The sequence below is a fragment of the Protopterus annectens genome, chromosome 9.part0 (genome assembly GCF_019279795.1).
Source record: "Protopterus annectens isolate FY-2018-M chromosome 9.part0, PAN1.0, whole genome shotgun sequence".
Taxonomy (NCBI): Eukaryota; Metazoa; Chordata; order Ceratodontiformes; family Protopteridae; genus Protopterus; species Protopterus annectens.
In genome coordinates this window covers 687,024,435-687,045,729 of record NC_056743.1, presented here as the reverse complement: position 1 = coordinate 687,045,729, position 21,295 = coordinate 687,024,435, and the positions used below count along the sequence as shown (strand labels likewise).

At 42.0% G+C, this 21,295-nt stretch overlaps 1 protein-coding gene across 3 annotated transcripts in view; it reads left to right on the top strand.

The window, feature by feature from the left end:
* Nucleotides 1-21,295, top strand: part of FLOT1 (flotillin 1) — a 791,904-nt gene that overhangs the window by 657,798 nt on the left and 112,811 nt on the right. For all 3 annotated transcript variants that reach the window (XM_044083297.1, XM_044083296.1, XM_044083298.1), the window contains exon 9: nt 29-210. In XM_044083297.1, coding sequence (XP_043939232.1) covers nt 29-210 — 182 coding nt within the window. The remainder of the gene's footprint in view (nt 1-28; nt 211-21,295) is intronic.

Below are 21,295 nucleotides of genomic sequence, written 5' to 3'. Positions count from 1 at the left end.
CCTCATATATTGCACATTGTATCTCTAGGTAGCAAAGACAAAGCAGAAAATTGAAGAGGAGAAGATGCAGGTGTTGGTAGTGGAGCGTGCACAGCAGATCCATCTGCAGGAACAGGAAATCGTACGCAAAGAGAGGGAGCTGGAAGCCAAGGTGAAGAAGCCAGCCGAGGCTGAGCGTTACCGACTTGAGAAAATTGCTGAGGCAGAGAAGTATGTAGCTTCTGATGGTTCTTTTACTTACGTGTTTTTGAACATATTGCCATGCAGATTTTTTTATTTTTATGTATTAATTTATTTGGGTGATTAAACCTATCTAAAAATTGGCTGGTGTCACACAGGACTCAAAGTGCAAAGTAAAGTAGTAGCCCACTACTCTGTGTGCTCTACAGAAGGCCAGTGGGAGCTGAATTAACAACACTGGTCATCTAAATCTAGAGCGGTGCAAAAGTTAATATTGTCAGATCATGGTGTTTGATTTTCTGATACATTTCCTAACTGTGATGCCTCCTTTGTTGAGCTTACATGTCCTTACTGTTTCTCTTGGTTTTTGCCAGGGTTTTCTGCATCCTTTCATATTTCATGGATATGCTAGTCAGTGAATTGGTGCAACTTCAAACTGCCCATAACAGTGTGAGAAGTGAGGATGTGTATGTATCCTGTGGTGGTCTGGCATGTCATCCAGGATTGGTTATATTCCTTATGCCCTTTGCTTGCCGAGATGACTTTCAGTTCTCTGCATCTTTGATAGTGGAACTGCCTCGTTTTGAGCTATAAACTAATTAGCAGCTGTAATAATACTTAGGTGGGAATTGATGAGAAAAGCGTTTGGATTCAAGGAAGAGATGAGATTTAAACCAAGGTGAAAAAATATGAGAAATCAGGAGAGTTGCAGCTGTGTGGAGGAGGGGAATTCAACTGCTTCGGCCCTGAGATAGTAAATACTTAATTGGCTGTGTTCATTTTGTAGAAAATGGTTAAGAATTTTTTAGAGGATAAAGAAGGTGTAATTATTCTTGGCTGTTTAACATACAGGAAAGAGTGAGAAAGGTTAAAGTAGATGAATCTGAGAAGTTTGACAGTAGGATAGTGGGAAGGAAGGTGGCTTTTTGCTGGATTAGCAGCCAGTGAGCCATGAAGAGGTGAGGACATGGTGTTCCTTGGAGAAGGAAAGTAATATGAAACAGCATATTTTATTGGTTAGATATTCTTCATATGGATTACTTTTTCAGTAATAACCTTTTGGATGTCTGCTGCAGGTGAGGTTCAATGTCTGGCCCAACTTCCAGACCTCTGAATCCCTCTCCCAAGGCTGCTGTGATTCATCCTCCTCCTCCTCCTGAGGGATGTCTCTATGCTCCCGGTATGAGCAGCCAGCACATGCTATCTTCAGGTCATTCTTGCACACAGGATTCCTTTTCATGGCAGTCTCCAGGAGGTCCAGGTGCCCCTCAGGGTGACAGAACTGGATGGCTGAGAACTGAACCTTCACCACCTGCCCTTGTCTGTGCCAGGCCAGGCCCAGCTAAGAACCCAGCTTCTGCCAGTATAAATTGGACAGGAGAAGTAACTGTGTGTGAAGGGGGTAGTGGCCTGGTACTCATCCTAGCCTTAGAATGACCACAAGTGGACATTGAGGGATGAAGAGAGGGAAAATTAACACTGCAGTCAGTAGTGATCCTACTACAGTATCTGCTGTTATCGAACATCTACATTTATGGTAAGTGTACACAACTGCGCTTTCCTTACACAGCTGTAGTATGTTGTTTAAAAGGATTACTGCTGCAGAAGTAATCACTGGGGGTTATAAAGCATACCCATTTTGCTGGCTGTTGGTTGCTTATTACTTTTAAGATGATTTCCTGAGTTTAGGGTGATTTTGTGAATGACCCAAAATGGCTGAATTGAGAAAGCATTAGAGATCCCAAGCTGAGGCCAAGATTTTGGGAGTGTATGCCTTTTTGTCTGGCTGGTAGTTTAGCTCAGAAAGTTAAAGCGTGTCATCCTATAGTATGTTATGATTTCCCCTGTTTTTAACTGCAAATTGTGCAAATGAACAAGCCACTTAACCAGAAAGTACTCCCAGGTTGCACCTGAAAAAGGACTTGCATGCCCAGTGGGCTCACCTGGTTAAAAAATAAAAAAATGATTTGTCTAACTATCAAGGGGCTTTTTAGGCATGTAAGAAGAGAGACCTTGACACCTCTGGTTGCTAGTGTGTGAATCGAGGAGGAAAAGGAGTTAGTATTGCTAAGAAATTGCTGTTATTTACAAAAGTAACTGATATAGCTACTGCGTGTAGTAGAAAAGGGCAGATATTTAGTAGATGACAAAAACAAAATGCAGCAAGTCTGTAAAAGAAAGTGGCGGTTAAAAATGACAGACACTCTGTCAGTAGCTTCCCAAAGTAAGAAGTAATTCAAAGTATTCCTATTCTTGGTGAATGGAGAAACGGCCTGAAGTTTGAAAAAAAGGTAAATATTGTTTGAGAACATTGCATTCTAAGTAGAAAAACAGTTACATCAGTGTGGCAGCTTCTTGTTGTCTTGTCTTTTTTGTTTTGTTTTTTCTTTTCTGTCCTCTGAGCCTGTTGGCCACTACCACTCATTAGTTCCTTATTACCAGGGCAAAAGTTACTCATGATGCAGCCATGAAGGGATATTTACATTTTCTTGCCTTATCCCCCCCCCCAATACCTACTCTTCCCCTAGGGAAGTATCCATCCTGCTCATGCCTTATGAACGCTGCAGTACATACTCAATTTGGCAGAGCTAAGCAAACTTCCCTACCGCCAATGCTGTGTACGTTCATTGCCCATGTCTCTCTAGAAAGTATATATATTGCAGTGAGCTAAATCATTACCCCCCCCCCCAGCTTGACATTAGTTGCTTATTTCCTCCCTCCCCCACCTAGCTCCTCCATTGCCCAAGGATTTAATTGATCTTGGGTCATCTGGGCCTTTTTCAGGGCTTCTTTTCTCTATGCCACAGGGGTGGACTCTCCCTCAGATAATTTTAGCACTGCTTCACAGGCAATCAATATATAAAAATCAATATTTATTTTCTTTTTCTAACCATTATGTTATAAACATTTATTTTCAGTTTCTGACCACCATATTCCTTTAAATAGAATGGTCAGTACCAAATTCCAGAAAAAAGACTTGTTTTTTACATAGAAGAAGAAACTAAAAAAATATGAATAAATACAAATACAATTCCAGTTACCTTAAGTGTGTAACACTCCCCCAAGTGATGCACATGTAAGAGAAATGTAAATTGTATATTTGCATTCTTCATTTTTAAGAAATTATTTTAGACTGTTTTCTGTTGTTGCCTTTTCAGTCATGTATTCTGAAGGCCATGTCATTATCATTGATTGTAAGCTGTGACCCTGTCAGTCACACAGGCATTCTTTGCTATTGATTGTCTTGTATCAAATTAAGATGCCTCACATAAACTCATTTTCTGCTCTCTTCTGCCTCCATCTTATCTGTTACTGACAAATGCGACAATGAGATGTGTTTAGTGAGTTGATAAAAATACCGTCCTTAGGATTCTTCATTTTGCATTGGGATAGCCAAGGTCACATCAAAGCTTACCGATTGATTTTGTATGTTTGCGTGGCAGAATTGCACATACAGAACATGATGTAGTACTAGCAATATGTTTATCTGTGCACATATTGCCTTTTGTCTGTGCGGCACAACAGATCAGCATATGCATACAGAAGCCTAACCTCTTCCTTATTTATTACAGAGAGTATATGGCAAGCATTGCATTGCATTACTTAGTCATCAAATATCCCTTCTGCCACAAGTGATACTTATACCCTCTCCATTTTAGTGTCACCCACCTTACCCAGCACTGCTGTTATGGTTTTATGTATTCTTTTAAAGTTTTACATTTGTATAGCTGTCATTCTTTACTGTTTTGCAGATTTTGGGGGGTTATGACAGTTTTGGTCACTGCTTTAACTGCTGAGTCAGTATGTTTGTTGTACGATGTTCCTTTGCATCTTACAGTGAGTGGTTTCAGAACCAAAGGGGTGAAGGATGAAGGTTCCATTATCAAACAAATGTCTTAAATCTTATTTACCAGAGTGTCATTCTAGGGTGCAAATCCACTGTGCACTTGAAGTGTGAAAGGAAGTCTTTTAGATGTCAGCTCACAACAACCACACAAAGTGCATGGACTGTTGTAATGTGATACAAAGACAGCAGAAAGCAGACACCGTTTACATTTTTAATCCTACATGTAGGAGATGTGTATGTAGCATAACAACCCCTCCCCCCAGATCACCTTTCACTTTTTACTTTTGTGAGTTTGAAGAGCATATGTTTATACCTCTTTTTATGGTATTCACTTTAACCTATAGTTTTTTTTTATAGCTTGAAAAATGATAGACTGGTCAATTTAAGTAACTTGACTTCTGTCCTTTACATTGCTGTGCAAATTTGGGAGGAGCTTGACTATATAGAGAGATGTTATTACATCTTTTTTCTCACTTCATCTCTCAAAACATAAGGATAACAACATTTTCATAACATTAAAATGTCATTACAGAAAAAGAGAGAGTCTTTCTAAACAAAATCATTAATTAACATGCTTCCATTGAGCAAAGGAAAGTGGATGCAAGTACTTCTGATCCCAGGCATCCCTTACTCCCACTACCAATTGTATAGTGCTTGAATCCAGTTTAGGCAGCTGTGGGGATTGCCATGTGAGTTCTTGTCAGCTGACCAGAATGGGATATCCCTCAACTAGTAGACCCATTCCGCAGAAGGGAAATCCTGGATATAAGGACCCTTTCCATAGAGGGGAGAATACATAAACTAAGCTAGTCATTCCTCGGAGAAGCCCCTGCTTTGTTGGGCCCCCCATTCCCAAGAGGATATATTATGTACCAAAGAAAGCAGTTTAGGTTTCTACAGGAGCACTCCCTGGTTTCTGGTTAGCAGCATTTGTGTTAAGACAGAAAACTGGTGAAGGCCTCAAAGGTGACTCTTGCAAGCAAAGTTTGCACAGGGATCCAAGATGGCCATTCTTGGAGCGACATCACTGGGTGAGAGCAGAATAGAATTAAACCTAGTAAATTAATGACGTCAATGTTGTGGAGCTGCATTATCCAGCAGACTGCTTTCTGATTTGAACTACTGTACTCCACTTCACTTGAGCCGCTCACTGTTATCAGATTTCAGTCTAGAGTGCTGGGGTTTGTCACCCTAGCTGTATAAAGTGCTCATTACACTTGCCTGAAGGAACAGATTATTATGGAGAATATTAGAACCCACATAAATGAAGGTCAGAAATTTACACTTCTCTATGTCTGTTATAAAGCAGTTATCCACATGGACCTTTTTCACACTCAGCCTGGTAATGTTGTCTGGTTAAGTGACTTCCTCAGAATTGCATAGTAAGTAAAGAAGGCTTGAAAGAGTTAAACTCTTGACAAGAGGAAATAGATTACTAACTACTCATAACTGTAATTCCCAGTTACATGAGCAAATGAAATTGCCTTTTGCTCTGTAGCAGTCTCAATGTTTTCTCTCTCCCTATACGGTCCTGCTGTTTTCTTTTTTCTTTCTTTTTTTTTTTTGTTTTCGTTTTCCAGGCAGAGAAGTAGATGGACAGAAACTATAGATATTTTTGCCTGTGTGCTCTGGCATTATTTTTATTTAGCTATTAGGTGAATAGACAAACTGACCAACAGAGGGACAAGCTTCAGAGGTAGGATAGAGGACAGGCACTCATTAATTCCATGCACATACCTAGCATTTTTAATGGAGAGTAGGGGACTAAGGAGATGACAGCACCCACTTTATAAATAGAATTAACAGAAAAACAAAACAGACAAGTAACATGGCTCCTTTAAGATCAACCTGTTTGACTTTTACCAGGAAAGAGCTGCTTTTGCAGTTTCCTGAAACTGTCAGAATGATGTAGCAGCTGGCAAACTACAGTGCCGGTATTGCAGTCTGACAGCTACACAGACAGAATAGCAGACTCCAGTGTTTTGCATTATTGCTAAGGAATTTTTAGGGGGAAAAAAGCATTTACTGGTTAAACGTTGAATGAAGGACCAATCTGTACCCATCTATCGAATGAGCCTTTAAACAGAAGCCTCATATATCTGCACTGTTGGTAGCTTAGATGGATGTAAAATATCTCACAATACTTTCCAGGGAAAAATCCTAAATCTTCTAGATTTTGTTACATATTTGGAAGCCATACATATATCTTCCCTTTGTTTCTTTGTGAATTGCATATTTAATCTGCCTTCCCAATCTTTTATGACCTCTTCTGATTAATTCTGACAGTTATCGTGCAATATTTTATATACCCTGCTGGGTTCCATTCACATGGTCGACATTTCAGAATGTCAACATTCATATGGCCGAGACCATATGATCGGCATTCGAAATGTCGACCATGCGGAACACATCTCCGTACAGTGCAGAATGGAAAGATTTCCATCTTCCGCACAGTAGTGCAAACTCGGATTTGGTATATTTAAGTTCGGGGGGGGTGCATAGCCCCCTGCTAGCAGCATGAAGGTAAGTTTTTTTTTTTTTTTTTATTCTAAGGTCGACATTTTGAATGTCACTCATATGGTCTCAGCCATATGAATGTCGACATTCTGAAATGTCGACCATATGAAGTTGATCCGCCCTGTTAATTATCCCTTTTTTAACAGCAGCTTCTATTCTAGATTCAGTTAAAAACTCAGCCAGTGTAGGTCTTTCCTTTAAGATTCCCCTGTCCCTTTTTCTTTGTATATACTCTGATATCAGTCCTTTATAGGGAAGGTGATCACTAGCCTGCAGGCCAAATGTCTTCTTGGCCTCTTCCCATTCTGTTTCCGATCCCACTCTAATTATTTTTTCCCAATACCTTGATTCCTTTGCCAGCTTCCTCCAGTAGATTCCAGCCCCTTCTTGTCTACTTTCTGTACTCCTAACTGTAGTCATCCCTACCATTAGAATCTCCTTTCTGCATTCCCGTGTTCTTAGTGTACTTTCTGCTACTTTATGAATATAATATTCTGTATGCCTTGAGGATCTGCATCCAAAATCCCATTCTTCCCTTATTTCCTGAATTGTTCCCTTCTTCATTATCATCCTTTCTACTTTGAATTGTAGTTTTCTGCTGTTATATGTAAGATCCTTAACTGTGGATCTCTAAAATATCCCTTCAAATCAGATAATCCTAAATCTCCTTGTTCTATTGGGAGTATTAACTCACCTCACTTGACTCTTGCTGTCTTCCCCTCCCAAGTAAAATCCTTCAACTGTGTATTAATTACTATCCGCAACTTCTCCTCTGATTAATAAAAATACACCTGAGCTGTGTATAAAACTAAAGAGACTAAAAACATTTCCACTGCTTTTATCTTTTGCTATCCATATCCATAGGCAAGAGCTTCCAGTTCTTCAGTTTTTGTTATCTTTTGTTTAGTTTCTTCCCTCCTATCCTTAGTTGCCGTAATAGAATCCTTTTTGGTCCATTCTTCTAAATACTTTGTTTTAGCATGTCCCCACAAATGTGTGTATTGCCAAACCATTTCATGTCTGGGTACATAGTTAGTTATAGCCTTTGTGTTACCTGCATTAATTTTGTATCCCCAAAAAAATCCCGGAACCATCTCAGAATGTTCCCCAAAACTGAAATGTCCTTTTCTGTTTCCCATCAGGTGTAAAATAATGTCATCAGCAAATAAAGCCAACTTTTCTTGAACGCCATACTGATTATATCCATAAATTCCTGAGTCCCTTATATTCTTGCCAGTGTTTCTGAATATAACACAAGTAACAAAGGGGAAAGAAGGGCAACCATACCTGGTTCCTTTGTTCAGACACAACTTGTCAGAGAGGAACGATCCCAATTCAATTTTTGCTCTGAGCTCTCGTATGTCCTTCTAATTAACCTTATTATTTTACCAGGAAATGAAAATGGTTCTATTGCTTTTTTCATAAAATCCCAGCTTACTCTGTTAAATTCTTTCTCTGCATCAAGACCCGCCAATGACACTGGCATTTTCTTACATTCTGCTTCCGTCTGGATTGCAATTTTTCTGTTAATGTTGTCATGTTTTCCTATTCTTCACAAAACCATAGTGATCCATAATTTATACACTTTGATATTAGCTTTCCCATTTTTGTAGCCATTGTAGACATAACCACTTCATGTGGTTTAAAATTGAAATGGACTTATGTAATGCTGGATCAGATGGGTCTTTACCTTATGTGGGTGTTACAGACACCACTGCTTTTTTCCAAGATATTGGTGCCTCCCCTCCTTTTAAAATGCTGTTAAGCAAATTTTCCAGATCTTTATCATTTTCCTCCCTCCTAGATTCCAAACTTCCACTGGAATACCCTCTATTCCTGGAGACTTTCCTGCAGATTTGTTATACATCACGATTTTTATCTCCTATCCACCTGTCTTAACTGTTAATTGTTGAGCCTCATCTACCTCTGACCTTGGCATATTAAGTCTTCCATAAATATTTCCATTTGTGTTTTTTCTTGATTTCTCCACTTCTGTGCTTTATACAAATTTTCATAAAATTTCTGAAATAACCAATACCTCTACAGGATCTGTGGTTATTTTTCTTGTTGTAGCTCAGTAAGTTTGGCAACAACCCCTTCTACTTTCTGCTGCCCAAGTTGTCTTGCAAAAAGTTTCTGTGCTCTGGAGTTATTAAACAACAGTTGCTTAATGTCAGTCTTTCTAAACTCATGCATCTTATCCAGGTACTCCATTATTTTCTTAACAAATGACCACAGAAGCCAAATAATCCACCAAGTAAAAGCTTTAATACAAAGCACACATTGTAATACTCTAGCTCCTCGGCTGTACAGCCTTCAAGGAGTGAAATATCTATGACACAAGTTTCCCTTTACATAATGACTCTAATAAAAAATAGCCCCAGCAAACATTCCGTTATACAGTTAAAGAAGTTATGTACTTACCATAACATTCCGTCTGTGTTGCCAAATCTTCATTCATCCTTGACAGATTGGTTTGGTTCCGGTATCTGAACCGACTCTGCCATTACAATAGCTCGTGCCAACTAAAAGTTCTCGCGCTTTACCTCTACCCAGAATCCCTCTCTGTGTTACCTCAGACAGAGTTTGTAGAAATAATACAGAAACATGTAACCCATATGTATGCGCGCGCACACACACACACACACACACACACACACACACACACACACACATATCCATATGTGTGTGCACATATATATATATATATATATATATATATATATATATATGGATCCCATTCATTTAGTCAAATTTCATTTGGTCGAAAATGATTGCAAGCAGCAAATTTGGTTGAATTTCATTTGGTTGAAAATTAAATATAGCCCCTTCCCCACTGCAGTGCGACCCTGGAGTGAGAATATTAAGTGAGGGGGTGTAGGGGGCACAGCTATTTTACAAATAGTTTTTACAGAACATATATACATTAATATATTTTTAATGGATACACGTTCATATAAAAGTGAATACACTATAATTATTCTCACTCCAGGGTTGCACTGCAGTGGGGCAGTGTTGCACTGCAATGGGGCAGGGGCTATATTTCATTTTCGACTAAATGAAATTTGACCAAATGAGCTTTCTGTGAAGTGTGCTGCCTGAAATAATTTTCGACCAAATGTGATTCGACCAAATGAAGTAGACCTATATATATATATATATATATATATATATATATATATATATATATATACACACAAATATATACAGATACTTGAAAAGTAGGTCAGGAGGAAGCCTTATCTACTGTGCTTAACCTGACAACAGTATAAGGTCACTTAGATCTGCTCCACCAAAAAACCTTTGGGTCGGGGGGGGGTGGAGGGGGGAGTCGAGGATGAATGAAGATTTGACAACACAGATGGAATGTTATGGTAAGTACATAACTTCTTTATTTGATGTTGTCAAACTTCATTCCATCCTTGACAGATGGGACAGAGTCCCCATCTACCTAAATTCCTGGGTGGAATCATGGAAGAACATTCCTGAGCACTGACTATCATCCCCTGGAAACCAGGTCCAATTTGTAATGAGTAATAAAGGTATGGGGAGTAGTCCAGGTAGCTGCTGCACAGCTGTTATCTGTTGAAGCTATGGATTAGATAACTGCTGAAGTAACTATAGACCTTGTAGAATGTGCTTTGACTGGTTTGGTCAAGGTTAAATTATTCTTATCATAAGTGAATGAAATGCAGTCTTTCAGCCACTTGAAAAGAATAATTTTGCTGACTGCTTTGCCCAGCTTTGCACTAGAGAAAAAAAAACAACAAATAATTGACTGGATTGTCTTATGTCTTTGGTCCTGCGAAGATAAACCTGTAGTTGTCTATGGATGTCTAAAAGGTGCAAGGCGCTCTCTTCTTAAGAGTGGTTAGGGAAGAAAGCTGGTAAGTCAGTAGTCTGGTTCCTTTGTCTGTGATACAGCCTTGGGTAAGAAGGAAGGGTTAGTTCGCAAGGATACCCTGTCCTTGTGGAAAACAATGTAAGAATGTTCAGATGATAAAGCTTGAATCTGAAATCCTTCTGGCAGAGGAAATGGTTACCAAAAAGAGTGTCTTGCAGGATAAAAACTTTAGATGTTTTTCATGTTTCACTGTTGCAGTCATCACATTTGGGTTATCTGCTTGCAGTAGCCCTTAGTCGGCCTGATTAACAAAGTCTTGGGTCCTGCGTCAGTTGCTGTCTCTTCTTCCGTGACATCAGGTAGTCAGGGGTATAAAACATGCAGCCGACACCATTACATCAGTCTTTCTTGCCATGCGGTGCCCGAAGCAGAAGCAGTTCGCAAGTGCCGGTCGGCTGACTCCTGAAATTTTCATTTTCAAGTTTCAGAACCAAAGTCTTCAACTAAAAGCTAAGTTCCCCGTTGGGGTAACTTTTTCTTGCTCTAAACCGATGTCAGTAAAAGTAAATAATTGCATTTCTTGTGGAAAGCAAGTACCTCATAAAGTTTTTCATTCGTACTGTATTCCTTGCCTAGGCCCTGACCACAACGTACCTCGCTGTCGGTTTTGTGCCTTATTTAAACAACGAACTGTCCGTCGTCGGCATATTTTCGCTTCTAAATATTTTGTTGCTAGGTTCAATTATCCAGATATGTCTTCGGTAAGCCGTCCGACTACCGACATTCCGAAAAAATGCAAAGATAAAGACAGACACAGGCCATCTAGGTCCAAAGCTGCCGATGACGCTTCTCCTAAGCCAGTCACCAGTTCACCGGTACTCAGTGAGGCGCTTTCGCAGCCCCTGATACCCGCTACTTCAGATTTGTAGGCCTCTACTGAGACCCATTCGGAGTCCGGTATGCCACGAGATACTTCAACTGTGGAACCTGCGGATGTCTCTACCTTGGATGGGTCCGGAGCTGCTGTGCAGGCACCGGCTTCTGAGGGTATATTCAGGCCCTACTGACTTGCATATTAAACCAATTCCATCTTCTTCTTCAAGGCCTAAAACTCGAACCATACCTAGAAATCCGACGCCCAGACCGCATGGTCAGGCCTCTATGCCTAAAAAAACAATGATAAGAATGGCTGAAGACCTTATTACTTTAATCAGGGGAAGCCAACCTTCCCCCTCTAAGAGACCTAGGAACTGAGTTTGCTTATGATACTTCTGATCAGGATTCTGAAATTTCTGTTTCCTCTGATGACCAGGATTTACCCTTATCTACCTATGAGGATTCTGATGCTGAGGACTCTATTCCCTCTGCTTGCATACTGTTAGTGAGCATTTTCATTAGGAAAGTCAGGATTTCTCTGATTCTAAAAAGAGGCTTAGGGATTTCTTACTCCTGCCCCAACACAGGCCTTTAGCTATCCCTCCTGTACTAGACATTGTTGATGATGGCTTTTCGGAGTCTAGCTTGGCCCCTGACACTTTACCTCCTGCTCCCAGAAAACCTGATGGATATTAAAGGGTTCCGGACTCTCACAAGTTAGTTTTCAAAAATCCTACTGCAGATCCTGAGACCATTTCACAGGGACCCAAGGGCATTAAGGGTACTACCGCCAAAAATCTTACCCCATCTGATAGAGACTCCAGGACGCTGGATAGATAGGGTAAGAAGGTATACACTTCTGCAACTTTGGCCATTAGAGCCTTAAACTGCCAATTTCATATGTTAAAGTGTCAGCAACATATTGGATTGCTTAAACAGAAAATTATGTTGATTCCTGATTGTGCTGAAAATAAAGATTTACAGTATTTAATGCATTCTGCTGAACAGGTTGGAAAACATACTTTGCAATTTGGTTTTGATTCACTAGAAGCATCTTGCAGGGCTGCTGCCACTGGGTCTGTACTTAGAAGGCATGCTTGGCTTAAGGAGCAGTCCTTGCCAGATCATGTTAAAGCTAAATTACTGGATGCTCCCTTAAATCAGGACTGACTGTTTGGCAACAAGGCAAGAGGAGTTCTTAAGAAGATAGAGGAAAAAGCTAAATCTATGCAAACTGTTAACGAGATTTAGTAGGCATTGGCCCTCTAAGAATTGGCCCTTTCCTGCCTCTTCTAGGCCTTCTCAGTCCAAACCTAGATCTAGCGGAACACCCAGGCTTCAGTCCCAGGGTACACACAGGACTAAGCAGTGGGGGGCTCCCACTTCCAAATCTGAGAGTAGTAAAACTCCCCCCTATGGTAAACTGTCTCCGTGACTTAACTTTAAAACTTCCAAGCACTTCTCAACTGACTGCCCCTTTGGGGGGGAAGATTGCTCTGCATGCAAAAAACTGGGAACTCATTACCCAGGACAAATGGGTTTTAAATATAGTTTCCCAAGGATACAGATTTCACTTCCACATGTTACCAACCCCAAACGGTTGGCCAGATCTACCCCCAAATCAGTGGGCAGAGGATGAAAACAAGTACTCTCTCTCTTAAGAGTAAAGGCTATTCAAACTGTACCAGAAGAGGAAAAGGGACAAGGTTTGTATTCAAGACTTTTCCCGGTACCCAGAAAAGACCATTCATGGTGTCCTATCCTGGACCTGTTTACTTTAAACACCTTTTTGGTGATTCCAAAATTCAAGATGCTAACTGTTCAGTTGCTTCCTATGCTAGGCAAAGATGCCTAGTTGGCAACACTTGATTTAAAGGAAGCATACCTGCATATCCCAATCGGGGAATCTTGCAGAAGATACCTACGCTTCAAAGCAGGCTACATGCACTATCAGTTTTCTGCACTGCCCTTTGGCTTATCTACTGCGCCCAGGGTATTCACAAAGTGCCTAGCTCCAGTCATTGCATTTTGCAGGCAAAGAAATAGTCAAATACACCCATACCTGGACGATTGTCTAATTCAGGCAGAAACCCAGGACATACTTTTGAATCATCTGGCTTTTGTACAAAGGGTGCTAACTTGTCTGGGGTGCACCATAAACGAAAAGAAGTCACACTTAGTACCCTGTCAACAAATTATATTCCTGGGAGCAAGCTTGAATACAGCTTCCCAGATGGCTTTCCTCACGCCAGTGAAACAAATTCATTTAACAACCTCCTTCAAACTAGTGGCCACAAAAACCCTGCTATCTGCAAGGCAAATACTGCAAGCCTTGGGGTTCATGGCCTCCTGCATTCTTCTAATTCCGTATGCAAGACTGCATATGAGGAAACTACAGTGGTATCTAAAAAGCCTATGGTGTGAACATTCTCAAGATCTAGAAGCAATGATTCCTATCATACTTTGCCTATGGTTAGAGTTTTTTTGGTGGGCAGAGACCTGCCACCAAAACAAGGGACTACCGTTAGCTCTACCCCCTGCCAACCAAACCCTAACAACAGATGCATCAGACTATGCATGGGGGGCTCGCCTGGCAGGGAAGTGCATTCAGGGCAAATGGAACCCAAGTCAAATGCATCTGCATATCAGTCAAAAAGAAATGTTAGCTGTACAGAATGCTCTGACAGCCTTCAAGGACCACATTCTTCCAGGACAATTAATGGTAAAGACGGACAACATCACTGTAATGTGGTACATAAACAAGCAGGGGGGTACCCATTCTTACCCCCCTCTGCAGACTAGCCATGGCACTGTGGAACACAGTCTTGAGCTACCAAGAGCATCTACAAGCTCAATTCCTGCCAGGAAAACTAAATACACTGGCAGACGGACTAAGCAGAAACCTCATGGACCCACTTGAGTGGAAACTGGTACCAAAGACTTTCAACATGTTGACAAACAAATGGGGGAGCCCAGATATAGACCTGTTTGCCTCCCCCCAGAACTACCAATTAGACAAATTTTGCACAAGGACTCCCCACAAACAAGCTTGGAAAGTGGATGCTCTGTCCTTCAGCTGGAAAAATCTATCAGTTTATGCCTTTCCTCCTCTGACTCTCCTCTCCAAAGTACTACTAAAGATCAAACCGGACAAACCAAGGACAATATTGATTGCACCAGACTGCCCACGCCAACACTGGTACCCCCTCTTGCGCATTGTGTCACCGTTGGCCCCTTGGCACCTGCCTCAGACCCTACCCTGTTGTCTCAGCAGGAGAACCAGATTCTGCACCCTCCGCTTCAAACCCTGAACCTAGCAGCCTGGCTAATTACCTAATATCTCCTTTACCATCCCTCAGTAATCCAGTGATGGATATCATTTTAGAGGCAAGGAGGCCTAGTACTAGAAAATCTTATGCTGAAAAATGGAAAAGATTCTGTGCCTGGAACCAGTCTCAAGGGATGAGCACAGCAGTGCCCAACTTTCCTCAGATTCTACAATACTACAATACTTAACTGAGATGCTTCACAAGGGCCTTTCTTTTTCCTCCATTAAAATTCACGCCTCAGCCATTTCAACTCCTTATAACACAGAACCTTCCCTCTTCTCTCATCCACTGCTCAAGCAGTTCCTCAGAGGGGCCAAAAATTTAAGACCACCCAGGAGAGCCCCAACTCCAGCCTGGGACCTTAACTTTGTTTTGGAAAAATTCACTCTTCCTCCTTTTGAGCCAGCTGCTAGTGCAGATTTAAAATTCCTTTCTTGGAAAACAACCTTCCTTTTAGCAATCATTTCAGCAAGAAGGGTATCTGAATTACAGGCCCTTATGGCAGTGGAGCCTTTCATCATCTTTCATGTGGACATGGTGTCCCTCAGAACCAATCCCTCCTTCATGCCCAAGGTGGCATCCAGTGTGGCTCTTAATCAGTCTATTCATTTGCCAACCTTCTTTCCTAATCCACAGAACAAAGGGTAATGGATACTGCACTCCTTTTTACTTGGACAGGAATAAACCTCAAAGGAAATCTGAACCAACTGCTGGTGGCATTTGCTGCAACGACAGACGGGAGGGCTATTTCAAAGCAAACCATTTCTAAATGGATAGGCCATTACATTCATTTCTGCTATAAGCACCATGGAAAACCTATCCCACAGAGGATCAGACTCCATTCAACCAGGGCTGCATCTACCTCTACAGCCTTTGTCAGAGGTGTCCCTACCAGGGACATCCTAGAAGCTGCTACCTGGGGTTCTGTACATACTTTCACCAAGCATTACCATTTTCCAATTTTCTCTAAATCCAGAACTGGCTTTGCCACTGCAGTCTTGCAGGGCCTTATAGCTGGTCCTAATGCTGTTTAAATTCCTCCTCCCATCCTTAGCTTTGGGAATCTACCCAAATGTGATGACTGCAACAGTGAAACACGAAGAACATAGTACAGTTGTGTACACTTACCATAAATGTAAATGTTCAAGTGTATTCACTGTTGCAGTCCTGGTTACCCTCCCTCCAGCCCCCTGACTTTTTTTGGCTATACCTCTACTCTCCTTTACTATGCTTAAAAGCTTTTTGGTGTATTTGCTTTTTTATTGGAGGTATAACCTTGTATATTTATATATTTATTTTATTGCTTCCCATTAAGGGGGCACCTGACATATGGGGCAAGAAAAACTGATGCAATGGCATCGGCTGCATGTTTTATACCCCTGACTACCTGACATGACACGTGAAAGAATAGACAGCAACCGACGCAGGACCCAAGACTTTGTTAATCAGGCCGACTGAGGGCTATTGCAAGCAGATAACCCAAATGTGATGACTGCAGCAGTGAATACACTCAAATATCTACATTTATAGTAAGTGTACACAACTGTTCTTTCACAATCTGTAGAGAGTTCAAAAGGAACTAGATTAAGTCCCAAGATGTGTTAGGTCCTTGATTGGAGGCTTTAGCTGAAGAGTGACTCTTAGAAATGATTTAGAAAGGCTATGAGATTTTAAGAAATGTTCATCCAAGCCATTATGAAAATTAGAAATAACAGCCAGTTGTATTTTGATATTGGAAGGAGAAGCTCCATCGTTAAACAGCGAGGCTAAATAGTCCAGCATATGTTCTATGGAAGCTGTAAAAGGATCTGTTTGTTTTTCAAGGGCCCAAAAATTGAATCTCTTCAACTTACTGGTGTACAACATGTTCTTCATCTCACATTGCTGCAGTCCTTACACTTGGGTAGTCCGCTGTCCTCGGTCGGCCCGAATATCAAAGTATTAGGCTGACGTCGGTCAAGGCGCTTAAGACTGACATCAGGACGTCAGGGTACAAATGCGCATGACCGACGTCATATCCTCAGTCTTTTTTGCCGCATGGTCCGATGCAGAAGCAGCGTTGCAAGTGCCGTTCGGCGTTCTGAAATTTTTCGAATTCGGAGTTTCAGACAGAGTCAAAGTTGGCTAAGTACCCGTTGGGGAATATTATAGTTTTTCTTGCCTCAGTGGTTTACCGGATGTCAGAAAAAGTGAATAACTGTATTTCTTGTGGGAAACAGATACCGCATAGGGACTATCATACTTTGTGTATTCCTTGTTTGGGGCCTGAGCACGACGTTGTTGGGTGTCGCTTTTGTGCTAGGTTCAATAAGCGCACTATTAAGCGAAGGTTAGATTGTGCCAGGTTGGTCTTGAAGCGGTGCAATTATAATATGCCGTCGGATGCTCCGACGCCCGCTTCTTCGAAGAAGCGCAAAGACAAGGCAGCTAAACCCAGGCAAGAAGAGTCGTCCGTACCGGACGCCGGTTCTTTAGAGGCGTCAGTGGTTCCGCCGGAGGCTTCTCTGGAGTCCCAGGGGGAAACTTTGATATTGCAGGATGTGGCCTCTCAGGAGGCAGGTCAGGCTGAAGGGGCTTCTCAGGTTACTGTACTCCCCTCCCTTCCTAGGGTGGTTAGGCCCTCTCCTTCTGTTTCCAAGGCTTCTCCCAGAGGCAGGCCAGGTTTAGCTTCTGTTGGTGTCACTCCTAGTTCATCAGGATCTGTGCCCAAGAAGCACATGCTTAAAATGGCAGAAGATTTAATTACTTTGATTAGAGGTTCTTTGCCCCCTCCTGATAAGAGGCCTAGGGTGGAACCAGAGTTGAGGAGTTTTGAGCAGGCTTCGGATGTTTCAGAGTCTTCGGCTGAAGACTTGCAGGAGTATTCTCCTTATTCTGATTCTGATGTAGATGATTCTACTCCTTCTGCTTCTCCTCCAGAGGATTTTTCTTTATCAGAGACTCAACATTGCATGAGGGAACATTTTAAGTGGGAAGGTCAGGACTTCTCTGATTCCAGGAAAAGGCTTAGGGAATTTTTGCTTTTACCCCAGCATAGGCCTTTGGCTATACCACCTGTTCTGGATGTTGTGGAAGATGTGTTTGCAGAGGCTTCACTTAATCCTGATTCTTTGCCTCCTGCTCCTGTTAAACCGGACAGGTATTACAGGGTGCCTGATGCTCATAAATATCTTTATAAGAGTCCTAGGGCGGACCCAGAAACTGTTAGTCAGGGACCTAAGGGTGTCAAGGCCTCTGTTGTAAAAAATCCGGTTCCTCCAGATAAAGAGGCCAGAGCTTTGGATAGATGGGGAAAGAAAGTCTATACTTCTTCCACCTTAGCTATGAGGGCTTTGAATTGCCAGTTTCACATGTTGAAATATCAAAACTATCTTCTTTCTCAATTGAAGTCTAAGGTAGATGCTCTGGCGGAAGGCATTGAGTGTAAAGAATTACAAGATTTGGTACATGTCTCTGAACAGGTGGGTAAGCATTCTTTACAATGTGGTTTTGATGCTGTACAGGCCTCGTCTAGGGTGGCTGCCACTGGGTCAGTTCTTCGCAGGCACGCCTGGCTGAGGGATCAGAATTTATCTGACCATGTTAAGACAAGGATTTTGGATGCTCCTTTACAGTCTGATGTGTTTGGTTCACCTGTGGAGTCAGTCTTGAAGAAAATGGAAGACAAGGCTAAGTCTATGCAGGCTGTTAAAGATTTTTGCAAGTTCAGCCTCCAAGTTTAGTAGGAATTGGCCTGCTAAGGGGTGGACGTGCCCTGCTTATGATTCACAGTCTAGGGGTAGATCTAGACGTGGTAGGGCAGAGCTCAGAGCTCTTTCAGACCTAGAACAGGGAGTTCACCTGCACAATCTTCGGGTGAGGGCAGGGGCCAGTCCTTCGTAAACAGGCCCAATGACCTACCTTTCAGCTGCCAGATCCTTCTTGCCTGGCAGCACCTTTGGGAGGAAGGTTGGCACTCTTCAAGGAAAATTGGAGTTTGATTACCCAAGACAGATGGGTATTGGATATCATACACCAAGGTTACAAGTTTTATTTCCATACCTTGCCTCCTTTCAAAGGCATGCCGGACATTCCTCCTCAGCAAAGACTAGAGGCTCACAAACAAATTTCTCTGCTGCTTCAAATAGGGGCCATACAACCGGTCCCTCTGCCAGAAGTGGGCCTAGGATTTTATTCTCGCCTGTTCCTAGTACCAAAGAAGGGGAACACGTGGAGACCAATTTTGGATTTATCTATCCTCAACACTTATCTGGACATTCCCAAGTTCAAAATGTTGACATTACAACAGCTTTTACTTCTGCTGGGCAAAGATCACTGGATGGTGACTCTGGATCTCAAGGAGGCTTACCTTCATGTTCCTATCAGGCTAAGTTGCAGGAAGTATCTGCGTTTTCGGGCTGGGACTTCTCATTATCAGTTCTCTGCATTGCCCTTTGGCTTATCTACTGCCCAGAGTGTTCACGAAGGTTCTGGCTCCAGTGATAGCTTTCTTCAGGCTAAGAGGAATACAGATATATCCTTATTTGGACGATTGCCTGATTCTGGCCCAAGGAAGGGACGAACTTCTTCATCATTTACAATATGTGATAGCAGTGCTAAGATGCCTGGGGTATTCTGTGAACGAAATAAAGTCCAGTCTAGTACCCTCTCAGGACATGTGCTTTCTGGGTGTGAGACTGAATACAGCATCCCAGATGGCCTTTTTGACCCCGGACAAACAAAAGAATCTTTCTCTTTACTTCCTTCAATTGTCTCATCAGTCCAGGCTGACTGCAAGGACAGTCCTTCAAGCCTTGGGGTTCATGGCATCTTGTATTCTGGTGCTTCCCAATGCCAATCTGCATATGAGGAAGCTACAATGGTATCTCAAAAATGTATGGACACAGCACTGCCAAGATATGGACACTGTCATTTAGATAATACCTTGCATTCAAAAGGAATTTTTGTGGTGGGCTCAGGAATGTCACCTAAACAAGGGACACTCTGTGACCCGGCCAGAGGCGAGTCAGATTCTAACGACAGATGCCTCAGACAAAGCTTGGGGAGCTCATCTAAATGGAAAGTGGGTACAAGACACGTGGCCTGCCAGACTACAACATCTACATATCAACTTGAAGGAGATGTTAGCAGTCCAATTTGCATTAATAGCTTTCAAGGATTTACTTCTTCCAGGCAGGTGTTGGTTCTAACAGACAACACAACTGTCATGTGGTACATCAACAAGCAAGGGGGAACACATTCTTATCCTCTATGCAGACAAGCAATGATTTTGTGGGAGACTGCTCTCAGTTTACAGCTAAATCTTCAGGCAAGGTTTCTGCCGGGAGCACAGAACTCCTTAGCAGATGTGTTGAGCAGACGAATTATGGATCCCCACGAGTGGAAATTGGATCCTCATGTATTTCAGAAATTGACAGTGTTATGGGGAACTCCAGACATAGATCTGTTCGCTTCTCCACTAAACTACCAGCTGCCAAAGTTTTGCACTAAAAGGTTTCATCCCACAGCTTGGAAAGTGGATGCTCTTTCATTCAATTGAAGCAATCTTCATGTGTATGCCTTTCCACCTCTGCCTCTCCTCCCAAAGGTACTCCTAAAGGTCAGACAGGACAAGCCAAAGATGATTTTAATAGCTCCAGATTGGCCTCGACAGCACTGGTACCCATTACTGAGAAGTCTGGTACGGGAGCCTCCATGGCCTTTGCCTTCGATTCCACACCTGCTGTCTCAGGAGAACAGTCATTTACTCAATGTCAAACTTCACTCTCTTCACCTAACAGCCTGGCATATTCTGTTTTAAACCCTGGAGGGTCTCAGCTTCCACAGCAAGTTTTGAATGTTATTTTGGAGGCCAGAAGGCCTAGTACAAGGAAAGTGTACGCAGATAAATGGAAGAGATTTTTATTTTGGAGTACAGCAAAGGAATTTGATGTTTCTAAGCCTAATTTAAGTGTGGCTCTTCAATATCTTGCTGAGTTACTGGACAAAGGTTTGTCCTTCTCTTCTATTAAGGTTCATGCTGCAGCAATTTCTGCTCACTATGACTGTGACCCACCATTGTTTTCTCATCCTTTGTTTAAGCAATTCCTTAGAGGGGCAAAGAATTTAAGACCCCCACGTGAGCTCCTACTCCTGCTTGGGATCTCAATTTTGTGTTGGAGAAACTCACTCTACAACCTTTTGAGCCTGCAGCTTCTGCCGAGTTGAAATATTTATCATGGAAGACTGCTTTTTTGTTGGCCATTACCTCTGCGAGAAGGGTTTCTGAATTATAGGCCCTTATGGCGGTTGAGCCTTTCTTAATTTTCCATAAGGATAGGGTATCTTTACGTACTAATCCTTCCTTTATGCCTAAAGTGGTTTCTAGTGTGGCTTTAAACCAAACTATTCATTTGCCTACTTTTTATGCAAACCCCCAAAATAAAGGGGAAAAGATTTTGCACACTTTGGATATACACAGGCAGTTGCGATATTATTTGAGCAGAACTAAAGGGTTCAGGCAGTCTCAGCAGTTATTTGTTTCATTTGCTTTGGGTTCTCAGGGCAAGCCTGTGTCAAAACAAACTATTTCTAAGTGGATTGGGTTTGTATTGCTTTCTGTTATTCCCATCATGGTAAGGAGATTCCAGCTGGGATTAGGCCTCATTCCACTAGGGCTACTGCCACTTCTACAGCTTTTTAAGGGGTGGCAACTAAAGATAT